We start from the raw sequence: 10,630 nt of genomic DNA, 5'->3' as shown, positions 1-10,630 counted from the left end.
CCTAACTATACGCAAAACGGATACTTTTAAAAAACGCTAAATATTTAGGGTACTTTTCATATACGTTGAATTTTCACTCACAGGCTCCGTAACTAAACACAATAAAATACATTAAAAACCGAACCCCCGGCGCGAAGCGAGAGTTCAAAAACTAGTATTAGACAATATGTAAAAGCATTATATTTAAAACATATTTTAAGTGATATTTATAATAATTAAAATTATATGTTTGAAAAAATAATAGAGATGAATACTAACTTCGAATGACTACCTTATTACTCGCATTATAATAATTCGTTGACTTGAAGCAATAAGATACAACAAAGACTAAAGTTTTCCAAAGACTTTATATGCAGGTTTTTTCATTTGGCGTTGCACCAGAATTAAGAAAATCGACTAATGCAACAAATTTATTAACATCATTTTGCACTTCAAATCATTTTATAGCCATCCTTTTGGAACAGGTAACAAGTCATTTTCCACTGCTCGGCTCATAATGCTTGTTCGATTATTAATATACTCGAGCCTTAGGAGGGAAAGTCTCGACCTCATCGTCTAACGTGTTCATGTGCACCGGCCTGTAGTCTAGTCGCACTTTCTCGTTCTCCCAGTATCTGCAAATTCAGTTTTAGACAAAGTTAATCCAATTATGTTTTTACAGACCTCACAAAATATAAGTACACAATTGCAAAACCATATAGATAATGTGTTTAATTTCCGTTTGCTGTAATGGCTGAGAATTGTATAGTCCGCATGTGATTATCGACTAGAGATGGTTACATGAGCGGGTCAGGAGGGTCAAGTTGTAGTTCAAAACGGGTAACTTGTAATACAAGATGGGATATAATTAAAATAATTTGTGTCAAACTTCATTACAAAGATCATCGTTTTTAATAAAAATCAAATGTTAGATGGAGGGAAGAAATGGTTACCCAAGTGTGTGTTTCATCCACTTCTCATCGTCTCGTTTCTGCAATGCCGACAAAATGTAAGTTTATTAACGGAAAAAGTTAACGGGAAAGACCTATTTTCAAGGACTTGAAAATAAAAAATAACCGAGTAGTGTTTTAAAAAAAATAGAAAACTAACCGAGAAGTCTTCACGTGCATGAGCTCCTCTACTCTCTTTCCTAGCTTCAGCCGAATGCATGGTGATGCAAGCATTAATCAAGAGGTTTTCCAATTCTATAGTTTCGATCAAGTCCGAATTCCTGCACATTGTGTATGTATTTTAGTATTGATATTGATATAAGAGTAAATTGTAAATTGTAAATTGTATAGTTGTATAATTCAAACAGTATGAATCAATGTTTAAATTCACCATATCAAACTTCGGTCCTTCAACTTAACATCATGATAGCTCTCCCATGCTTTATCGATCAGATTGCAACCTGCAACACAGAGAATGAGTCATATTGGACAAGATTAAATGCAAAGCCTCCCACATAAACCAATGAGTTTTATAAACGAAAATTAATTATCAGGATGACTTTCAACCAGTTCCGCTTATTTAGTCATACCAAGGTTGAAAAAGCCGCAAGACGGATACGAGTCAGTCAAGACCTTGAAAGGTCGAGTCAGTAGAGACGGACGTTGACGGACGTTGACTTTTTAAAATAAAAATATATTTAATTTAATATAAATAATATTGCAAACAATATATATTTTTAAAATAAAAGATTTACATATATGATGATATTGTGTTAGTTATCGGTTTTTTATTATGTTTTCTATAATTCTAGTGAATTTATTAATTTATCTTTAAGAGATACTATGTAAGTCGGTGTTTTCCCAGATAATTTTTAAATGGGCTTGGGATTTCCGTTTACACTAGAATAAGGCCAGACAAAAAGTCAACTTTTGACCGACATTGACTGACTGTTCGCGACTTTGACCCAACTTTTGACCGTTGCCTGACTTATTAAACGCCATTTACAACCATGTTTGTAACCATTACTGAAAAAACAACATAACCTAAATAAAAGTAAATCGGTTGAAAGTTCACCTTCGTCTAACGTCTCCTGTGTTCGGAACACAGCAGCATTGTTTTGCATTATTCGCTGCATATTCAATCTAATCTTTGAAGTAGGAAGAGAGCCGTTTGAATTTCTAATTTTATCCAACCATGCAATAGTCTTTTCTCCCGCATCCTTTTCTAAAGGCTTTTGCTTCTCCCCTGTAGAACAACACATTGAGACCGAATTCTAGAACAATTAGACACGTAAATTTACTATAAAAAAAAATAAAAAAATAAAAAAAATTACCTGGCCTATGGGTCTCTGCAACTCTATTTGCACATGCTCGGCCAAAAACTACTATGTCAAGTAGAGAATTTGCACCAAGCCGATTAGCACCATGAACAGATGCACAAGCTGCCTCTCCAGCAGCCATGAGTCCAGGAACAATTGCATCAGGATCACCCCCTTTAATTGTAACAACCTTCAATGACATAAGATGACACTTATTAATATATACGTACAAAAAAGAAAAAAAAAGTTTTGATGGTAACTAGGATACGTAGGCACGTAGCAATGTGTGTCATATACAGATTGAATAGACTTGAGTCATAAATGCACTTTGAAGGGCCAAAATGGATTGCATCCTGTTTAAATGACCCATCAATACCTTTAAGTTTCTCCTTTTGAAACTTTGTAAAAAATTATTTATATGAAATATTGAAATATGATCATAAGTTCATAACACACTTCAGTACCAAAATATGGTGAATTAATTTAGAATTCCTCTAAATAACAGTACACTTTAGGAAATTGTAAGCATTTCACGGGGACTTTTGATCCAATTCACATCTAGCTCTTTGTATATTTTAACCGCTTGAAACATAAGACCCAAATTGACCTGTTCCCACATAAATGGGTTCACATTACCACATCTAGTAACAACTTATAGATGTCAGGGTGTACCTCTCCATGGTAATTGGTTGGTATACCACCCATGTTATAATGCACGGTAGGTAAAACTGGGATTGGCTGCTTTGTAACATCAACACCAGCAAAAATGGCGGCGGTTTCAGAAATACCAGGAAGCCTCTCCTTGAGAACTTCTGGTGGTAAGTGATTCAAGTGGAGATAAATGTGGTCCTTCATGGGCCCTACACCAAATCAAACAAACATCAATTCCTTTTTTCTTTTAAACATACACAAATCTAACAGGTAATTTTCAAATAAAAAAAAAATTAGGCTGGTCAATTGGTCATGAACATACCTACACCACGACCTTCTCGAATTTCCATCGTCATGGATCTTGACACAACGTCTCTTGATGCAAGATCCTTAGCTGTAGGGGCGTAACGTTCCATAAATCGCTCCCCTTCGCTGTTCCTTAAAATACCACCTTCACCACGAGATCCTAGGTATTGCATAAAACAAAAATAAGTACAACTATAAATAATAAATTTCAAAATTATATATGTAAATATAGAAGAAACCATAAACATAAACATAAGCATAAAATTTAACATAATTGTCTAGAAACATAAACATAATTGTTCGTTTGTTCGAAAACTCTAAAATTCTAGTTTAAATTTGATGTCATATTAAAATGTTGACCAACTTTGACATTAACCAATTTTGACCGACTATATCCAAATTTGACCAACGAATCCAACTTTGACCATTAACCGACGTTCACCGATTAATAAACGGAATTTGTAAAATCGGATCGGCTTTTTCTTAAAAAGGAGTAATCAGCGCCGGGAGTAACCAATGATATTTACAACAGTGGAGTAGAGGATAACTAACCTTCAGTTATGAGGCATCCAGCACCGTATATACCAGTTGGATGAAATTGTACAAACTCAAGATCCTGAAATAAGTAATAACCCAAAAAGAGTTACAGCCAAAACCTCTCTCACAAACACACTAAAATGATGGAAAAGGTAATATACCTCAAGAGGAAGGCCTGCACGCGCAACCATTGCATTTCCATCTCCTGTGCAAGTATGAGCAGAAGTTGCAGAGAAATATGCTCTACCATACCCCTGAGAACAACGTAAAATGAGAGTTAGACAAATATATATATATATATATATATATATATATATATATATATATATATATATATATATATATATATATATATATATATATATATATATATATATATATATATATATATATAAACCTATAAGAAAGTTGATAAATTTATATATTCACCCCAGTTGCCAGAATTGTAGAAGAAGATCGGAATCGATGCAAAGTCCCATCCTCCATGTTCAGTGCAATAACTCCTTGGCAGCTGCCTGATAGACATTTTAAAAAAATTTCAAACCAATGATATTACACTGCTATCTAGCATATCCTTACAATATAAATTATATGATTATGATTATATGATTGAATAAATAAATTAACAGAATTACAAGTAATGAGAGATTATAAGTTTAACATACCATCACTGCCCATGATTAAATCCAGAGCAAAATATTCAACGAAAAACTGTGTATTATGTTTCATGGCCTGACCATACAACGTATGCAACAGCGCATGTCCAGTTCTATCAGCAGCACATGCACATCGATAAGCCTGTCCACCTACACTCGCAACAAAAGAAGTTACAACAGCTGATTTCAAAAATGGTATAGACGAATATATCTCAATAGCACACCATGAAGTCACACCTTTGCCAAAGTCGAGACTCTGACCACCGAATGCACGTTGATATATTTTTCCTTCTTCAGTTCGAGAAAATGGCAGTCCATAGTTCTCAAGCTCAATAACTGCTTTTGGTGCTTCTCTACACATATATTGTATAGCATCCTGGTCACCTACAGTAATACAAACAAGTCTCTTATGCGAAAGGAAATGGTAAAGCCGCAAGTTTTTTTTCGTTTTGTATCACATATAACAAGAAAGAACACACTGCATTAATTGAATAATATATCAAAGTCCTAAAACAAGTTTAAAGTGAGAACAAGAAGTACCTAACCAATCACTTCCCTTTACTGTGTCATACATATGCCACCTCCAGTCATCCTCACTCATATTCCCTAAAGCAGCATTTATACCACCCTGCATGCATTATTATATATTAGAATAACTTATACGATACGATAAGCAAGCCTTTATCACAAGAACGAAAGTATACAGGAATGCATTCACGAAAGTATTAGTAAACTATGATGGTACAACAAGGCAAGAACAACTAAATACTACTGAACTAATGCAATTAGGCACAGAACCAACACTCAGAAAGTAATTAACTAGTAGAGATCTTATCGTAAGCTAACCTAATACTTAAAATTTATGTGTTCAGATGGGGAATTTTATATTTTCTTTGACCAAAGTGTTTGAAGAAAATAAGCAATTTCTTCCACCTACCCATAACATGTATACTCCAACAAAAACAGTGTCAAATGGCCATGTTTACCGTATATTTCTTTTATGATAATCGATATAATTTAGAATTGATCTAAATTAACAAATTATTCCTTCTAAATCACTTCTTGCCGCAATGCTTACCACATCTGCTACCCACACAGGTGAAGTTACGGTTCATGTATTACATTTTTGTTTCAATCAGTGTTGTAAAAGTCGGCTGACTTGGCCGACGCGTCGGCCGATGCGTCGTTTTTTTTGGTTCTCCGTCCCGTTTTTTCTGAAAACGACTCAAAAGACGGTCAGAGCTAAAAGTTCGGTCAAAGTCTGTCAAAGACGGTCAAAGTTGGTCAAAAACGGTCAAAGTCAGTCAAATTTTCATCAAGATCTGATATATTTTAAAATTAGGGTTTGTTTTCGTTTTTTGGGCCGCTCTTTTCTCTGTGTCCTTTCTAATTATGTACTCGGTAACATTAATTGAGTTTGAAGTTTGATTGTTTTTAAATTCAAGTTCTTATTTAAGAAATTTATGGTACATAATCAACTATTTTATATATATAAATATATATATATATTCAAGAAATTATTAATAAAGTCAACGTTAGTCAACGACCGATGCGTCCCCGACGCGTCCCCCGACTCGGCCGACGCGTCATTTTTAGGTCTCGACCGATGCGTCCCCGACTCGCGACTTTAACAACCTTGGTTTCAAAACAGTTATAATAATTGCTTATATTGCACGAGCTTTTTCAAACTTCCATCTATGCATCAAACACATTGTCTACTCTGGTCAACCAACACCACACCACACAATTGTATCACTTTTTAACGTCTTTTTAAGCTGATCTAGGACATTGTACAATGCTTTACATGTAATTATCATTTTACCAATAGTCCAACAGTCTAATAACTATCTATCATGATTCCAAGAAATATATACGACTTCCGATGCACATTTAAAATACAAATCACTTGGAAACATTAAAACTAAACCCAACTTCGTACATAAAAAGACATAAAATGATAACATAGTTCAAACGCCAATCATCAATTTTTCACTCTCGATGCAACGGTCAAGTTCCCCACCCCTTTTTTTCAATCTTCAAATGAGTCTCCACCCGGTTCACCATCTTCCGCCATCCAACCACCATCCTCAACCTTTCCTCCTTCTAGTTTCCACCATTCGTCTTCCATTCCTTTACAGTCTGATTCGATTCTGCATAATGGTGGTGCCATTGCTAATGCTGAGGGGGTGCATTTACCCTTGGATTCCGAAGATGGTGACACTATCTTCATCGGTCGATTGGAACGGGTTTCACACAATATGCTTAGTGACGCCTTTGGTAAAATCGGGCCAATCAAAGAGGTCAAATCTTGGCCGCATAGACGATTCGAGTTTATTTCTTTTGAGCATTGTTCCGACGCTGTTTGGCAGTCCAATCCATGAATGGAACGAAGGAGTTCGGACGACCTGTTTATGTGGGTTGGCCCCGTAGACGAAGTGGTGGTGCTACTCCCATTTTCGGTTATGGGTTTGCTCATTCCCAGACTAGATGTTCTCTTGTTTCGAATCGATTTGTGGGTGACAGGCTTGATCTCAGTCTCCTGATTGTGGATTGGGTACCACCTGTGGAAGAGAAGGTGAAGGTTTTTCTCCTTAATTGCAATGCTGTTATTTCGAATTATTGCAAGATGGGGACTTCTGCGTGTGTGTTGGTGTGTTCAAACTTGGATGTCTATTCCAATCTCCTAGCCAAAGCGTCGGGTTCGGGTTTTGATTTGGTGGTACCTTTTGCTAAAAAGGCAGATTCTTTTTCGAGGTATGTTTGGTTCGAATTACGTGGGTTTCCAGCCAGGTTTGTGTCGTTAGAGAACATTAAGAAGATTGCATGTTGTGTGGGTGAAGTTGTGAAGGTGGCTCAATCTTCGACTGACCTGGTGAGTATCGGTTCATCTTTTGCGTTTGTTGAGACTACGAGCGTGAAACACATTCACGAGCTCGTTCCTGCTGATTTGGTCTCGACAACTATCACTAAAGGTCATGTGTGGGTTAATGAGGTAGCAGATTTTTCGGTGGTCGAGCGACTGAAGGCGGATTGCTTTTCGCCTGATTTTTTGGTTTCGACAAATCGATCGGTTAGGCATAGGTTTAATTCGGAGGTAGCTAACAATGGTGGGAAGGAGCCTGTTACACCTTCAGCGGAAGCTCCTGTGAATTAACTTGGGACTGTTAAAGCAAGATTGGGCAACATCAGTTCAAAGGTGTGCGGTAAAGTAAACATTAGCCCTGTTCAAGATGTGCAGGGGATTAATTCTGGAAGTGGGCGTGTTTCTGTTGCTGCACCTGATGAAATGGGCCTGAAGGTTGGCCCACCTGCTGTACGTGAAGCCCTTTGTTTGGTGGACTTAGTCCCCACTGTTTCCGGGTCTGCTTCTGATTTGGGAGAAAGGAATGGAGTGAAGAGGCCCAATCTGAGTTTGCTACTGTTGTTGCTTCTCAACAAAATGCACTTGTTGAGAATGATTTGTGCCGTGGTAATTCTTTGAAGCAAGCCAAGATAGGAAAGACAAGTGGTGGCTTGGTTTCGGGGTTGGGTAATATGGCCGACAATAAGATGAAGTGTGCTCACGTTCCTGAAGAGGTAGAAGGTGTTAAATCTTTTGATCTTAATAAAGTTAGTGATTTTCCTACGGTTTGTCAAAGTATTGGAAAACTTGGATCTTCGAAGGACAATTGCTCTCGTTTCTTCGATGAGGCTAGGAAAGATTTAAAAGAGATTTGGGTTGAAGGTAAGATACTGAACTCGAAGACGGTTCCTATCCTAAAAAAGCTAAGTCGAGGAAAATCCACGGGGAGGAGTTGAGAATATTCAACGTCTGACGAAATGTGAAGCTTTGGTGTCGGTTTTAGTTTCGCTTAGCTTAGTTGGTTATGGTGGTCGTTGGTTATGTGGACTTGTGGTTTTTGGCTTCATTTGCTTGTTTACTTGTAATGTTCGGTTTTTAACTGTTGCTTTGCTGTTGGTCCATGTGTAGGTTGTTGTTGGTCCATGTGTAGGTTGGTTTCGACGTTTGGTTTGGTTTGAGTAGTTGGTTTGGTTGTAGATTGTTTTGTGTTGGGCTTTGTTGCCGAGTTGTTCGTTTCGTGTGTTTGGGTCTTCATCTTTTTGATGAAGTCTCTTTTGATTGTAAAAAGTTTTAGTTTTATTGCCAAAAATTAAAAAGACATAAAATGTATCACTTCATTTATTTTCATTCACCGAACACCAAAATTTCCAAATATTTCAAGCTTTTTTATAACAAAACTGACGATAAAAATCTACACAGCAAACAAACCTGAGCAGCAACGGTGTGCGAACGAGTCGGAAATAGCTTTGTAATGCAAGCAGTATTGAATCCATGCTCAGATAGCCCTATTGCAGCTCTAAGTCCAGCACCTCCTGCCCCTACCACTACTGCATCATATGTATGATCAACTATAGTATATGATGATCGTCCTGTATTCTATTCAACAACAATAACAAATATAACAATACGTAAGAATACAATATAAAAACGTATAAATACAAATCGTACACAGCTCTACACATAACCAATTAGATTCAAATTATTACAGATCAAATTCATCAATCATCATTTGTTAATATATAATTAAATTCAAATTCAGATAAATATACAATTGAATTAAGCAAAACGATAACTGCATGATTGAATGACGTAGGTGAGTGTCGATTTCTAAATTAAGCTAAACCTAAAACGAATTGAGATTAATAGATATGAATATAAATTAGTACCGATTGAGAAGAGAAGAATCTGTGTGAGAGAGAGTCGCCGGAGATGGATCTCCGGGATGGAATGCGAAGGCCACGTGACACGCACCGCCACATGTTTGTGTGTGTGTGTATGTGTATATATCGATTTCAAAATTTGTGTACAAGTATAAGCTGTGTGTAGGTTGAACTTGATTTTGTTATGTTGTTCCTGAGAAAAATCAAATTAAACAAAATGGGAAGAAAGACTAAATTGGGAAGAATGAACGATTTAAATATAAGGGCCTGCTGCAATACACTCATAAATAAAGGTTGTAATTTTACATTTTTAACAACTGCATACATCATATTCCCCGTGAACTATTTTAAATTCATTGGTATTTTAAATTCATTGGTGACTAAATCGGTTCAGTCAACAACAAACGTTAATTTATTGCAATTTAAGCTTAAATTGAATTTTAGACAGGATTTAATACCCGTGGAAATTTGATTCTATCATTTTCATGGTGTCTCATTTTTTATTTAATTTTTTTTATTTTATTCTTTAACTTTTTTTCTAAAGGTCAACTCGGAAGCAATCTCTCTATCCGTTGAATAGAGAGATGGATGACTTTCTCTACTTTTGAGTCTTCTCACTCTAGGTAGAGAAATGACTTTTCTTTATTCTAAGATAGGGAAAGAATTGTCTACATCTCACCTCCTCATACTCCACGCATGTGAGATTGAGTTTTATTATTGTTGTTGTTGTTGTTGTTGTTGTGACTAAATCAAATTATTATTTTCTCCGTCTCAATTTAATAGTTTCCTAACAAGAAACATGGAGTTATAAAATTTTACTAACCTCATTCTAAATATTAATAAAATATCTTTCCTTTTCACTATCTATAGTTGGAATACAAAGCAACAAGTATTAATTTGAAACATTTAAAAATAATAATTTTACCTATTAACTTAAGACGGATGAGATAATATTTAATGAGAGTCTAAAGGTTGTTATTATGCGCTACATAAAAGCCAAATTTAACTTGTATATATCTCATTTAGAAATGCTAACGATTGATATAAGATTTCTTAAATAAAAATTTCAACATATATTATTTAAGGTTAAAAAATTACTATATCATTACAAACATGTATCATGATATATTATGATACCAAATTATGTTCAACTAGATAGATGTATTATTTAAAATCCAATTTGTCTAGTTGTACTAAGTACGGAATTTTTAAACTAATTTATCAAGTCTATTTTTTTTTTTAAATAATAGTAACGATCAAGGTTGCAAATTCGCTATTCAGTGATTAATCGGTCAGGACTTTGGAAAGGTTAATCGGCAATTCGCAGATTAATCGGAGATTAATGGGATTCTACTTTATACATGTAAATATTAAATTTCAAAAATTATATATGTAAATATAGAAGAAAATCATAAACATAAACATAAAATTTAACATAATTGTCTAAAATTGTTAATTTTATTCAAAAACTATAAAGTTCTAGTTAACATTCATGTAAAAAATTTGATTA

General features: G+C 35.3%; 1 protein-coding gene across 1 annotated transcript; it reads right to left on the bottom strand.

Annotated features, from left to right (window-relative positions):
* Positions 1–231: 231 nt before the first annotated feature.
* On the bottom strand, positions 232–9,351 carry LOC139846842 (succinate dehydrogenase [ubiquinone] flavoprotein subunit 1, mitochondrial-like). The gene is made up of 16 exons (XM_071836382.1): positions 9,127–9,351; positions 8,669–8,836; positions 4,939–5,026; positions 4,636–4,782; positions 4,408–4,548; positions 4,172–4,257; positions 3,904–3,996; positions 3,758–3,821; positions 3,222–3,365; positions 2,921–3,108; positions 2,264–2,438; positions 2,005–2,175; positions 1,321–1,390; positions 1,090–1,210; positions 933–970; positions 232–614 (listed from the first exon to the last, which is right to left on the bottom strand). The coding sequence occupies exons 1-16, from the start codon at positions 9,217–9,219 to the stop codon at positions 512–514; spliced, it is 1,890 nt and encodes a 629-aa protein (XP_071692483.1). The 5' UTR covers positions 9,220–9,351; the 3' UTR covers positions 232–511.
* Between the last annotated feature and the right edge of the window lie 1,279 nt (positions 9,352–10,630).

Source organism: Rutidosis leptorrhynchoides, chromosome 5 (genome assembly GCF_046630445.1).
Source record: "Rutidosis leptorrhynchoides isolate AG116_Rl617_1_P2 chromosome 5, CSIRO_AGI_Rlap_v1, whole genome shotgun sequence".
Classification (NCBI taxonomy): domain Eukaryota; kingdom Viridiplantae; phylum Streptophyta; class Magnoliopsida; order Asterales; family Asteraceae; genus Rutidosis; species Rutidosis leptorrhynchoides.
Note: the sequence above shows the minus strand (reverse complement) of the source record. Positions and strands in the feature narration are given on the sequence as shown.

Coding starts and splice junctions, on each gene's coding strand:
- LOC139846842 (XM_071836382.1), bottom strand. CDS start 9,219: ATGTGGCGGTGCGTGTCACGTGGCCTTCGCATTCCATCCCGGAGATCC. Junction 3,366..3,757: donor TGGATGCCTCATAACTGAAG/GTTAGTTATCCT, acceptor TGCAATACCTAG/GATCTCGTGGTGAAGGTGGT. Junction 615..932: donor TGGATGAAACACACACTTGG/GTAACCATTTCT, acceptor CTGAATTTGCAG/ATACTGGGAGAACGAGAAAG.